The 1,732-nt window shown below is 59.7% G+C and overlaps 1 protein-coding gene across 1 annotated transcript in view; it reads right to left on the bottom strand.

Moving 5' to 3' along the window:
* Window positions 1-1,680, bottom strand: part of ACA1_299380 (zinc finger, NFX1-type containing 1, putative) — a gene marked incomplete at both ends in the record, with an annotated part of 3,377 nt that extends 1,697 nt beyond the window's left edge. Inside the window, 5 exons of the mRNA XM_004336931.1 lie at window positions 44-730; window positions 802-986; window positions 1,024-1,125; window positions 1,205-1,452; window positions 1,518-1,680. Of these exons, the coding sequence (XP_004336979.1) occupies window positions 44-730; window positions 802-986; window positions 1,024-1,125; window positions 1,205-1,452; window positions 1,518-1,680 (1,385 nt within the window). The remainder of the gene's footprint in view (window positions 1-43; window positions 731-801; window positions 987-1,023; window positions 1,126-1,204; window positions 1,453-1,517) is intronic.
* Window positions 1,681-1,732: the final 52 nt, after the last annotated feature.

Below are 1,732 nucleotides of genomic sequence, written 5' to 3'. Positions count from 1 at the left end.
GCGGCATAGCTCAATGAGCTCCTCCTTGAGTTCGGTTTTGTACAGCCGCAGCCAGAAGAAGTGGAGCCGGGCGCGGTCCTCGTAGCGGAGGCTCCACAAGTCGAGCGTCTCGAGCAGCGCCGGCGACGGCATCTTCTCGTCCTCGGTGAGATCGGCGAAGTTGACCACCTGCACCTGTGGCTCCTTCTTTCCGCCGGCCTCCCCGGCTTCGAGCAGGGCTCTCTCCTCTTCGATCTGTCTGATCTCTTCTTCATCTCCCTCCTCTTCTGCTTCGTCATCCTCTTCCTCTTCTTCATTGCCGCCAGGCACGTTGACGATACTCACCGCGCCCTCCTGTAGCTGCTCGTCGACGAAGTCTTCTTCTCCTTCTTCTTCTTCACCTTCGTCTTCGTCTTCACTTTCGTCGCCCAGCTTTTCCTTTCCCTTGTCATTCTTCGTCGTCGCCACGTCTTCTTGCAGGTCCGCCAGTCGCTGGAAGCGATTAGTCTGGGCCGTCGCCGCCCCGTTCACCTTCGCCTTCCCCTTCCCTTTTTGTCGTCGCTTCTTCTTGGGCAGCTCCAGCCAGCGGTCGAGCAGCATTGCCGACGAGGCCTCGTCAGCCTCCTCTCGGCCCTCGCACAGGGAGCGGAGGTGGTGCGGGAAGGCCACCTTCTTCAGGTCGCTCAAGGAAAGCCTCTCCTTGCGCAGGTTTTCCAAACACTGGACGATAGCATGCGACACTTCGTCTTGCCTGTATACCATGACGGTGAGGAAACGCTTAGGGTTACTGGCAGGACGAGCCGCGGTGAGGGGTCAACGCACGATCGCTTGATATTCCACCGGGCACCCAGCAGCCGATGACCATAAGGCAGCTGCAGCTTCATGATGTTGCGCTCTCCAAGAATCGTGCTTGACGACCGGCCACCGATGCGCACGACGTTCTTCTCGAACTTGTAGATTCCCTCCAAGAACTGCTGGGCGCAAGGCAAGTGATTAGCTCCCTCGCTCTATCTGGCCGCAGCGGCCAAACCACAGAGTACTGACCTGATCGAGAGCATGATTGGTGTAGCAAACGCACAGGATTGGCGGTGCCGTGCGCTGCCTGGTTTGCAGCAGCAAGCGCGCGATCTTGAGACCCACAAAGGTCTTGTGGATGGCCCGGGCCATCAAAGTAGTAGGACTCGTCAGCGCATATGCACACAAAAGCCACGGATACGGTGAGTACCTTGCCGGTGCCGGGCGGCCCTTGGATCAGGGCCAGCTCGTTGGTCAGCGCCTGTCGCACGGCCTGGAGCTGGCTTTCGTTCAGCCCAGAATCGAAGGTCGGCCAGGGCTGCAGCACCGGCCAGCTGTTGGCCGGGTTACGGGCCGGGAGCGGGTCGCCCCGATCCTGCCGCCGGCCGGCCGGGAGCTGCTTCGGAGGCGGGGGCTCGACGTAGCCTCGCTTGAGGAGTGAAAAGTCGAGCGTACTCTCTGCTCTCCCACCATTACTTTAGCGTCGAGATCACACCACGCCAATAATAAATAATCTCTGGTACCCTGGTCGAAGTAGGACGGAGGCCTGATCTCGTTGGAGAGGCGGAGCAGATAGCGCTGAAACGGAAGCGCGTCGTCGATGATGTTCTTGAGTGCCAGAAGTACGTGGCGGTAGGCTTCGAAATAGGCGGCGGAGGACTCGGCCATCACGTACGTGCCCTCCATCTTAAAGTCGGGCTCATAGCCACGCGGAAACCTAGGTTTGCGCAAGTGGGTG

Source organism: Acanthamoeba castellanii (genome assembly GCF_000313135.1).
Source record: "Acanthamoeba castellanii str. Neff unplaced genomic scaffold scf7180000083027, whole genome shotgun sequence".
NCBI classification, from domain to species: Eukaryota; Discosea; order Longamoebia; family Acanthamoebidae; genus Acanthamoeba; species Acanthamoeba castellanii.
This window is presented reverse-complemented; position numbering and strand designations above follow the sequence as displayed.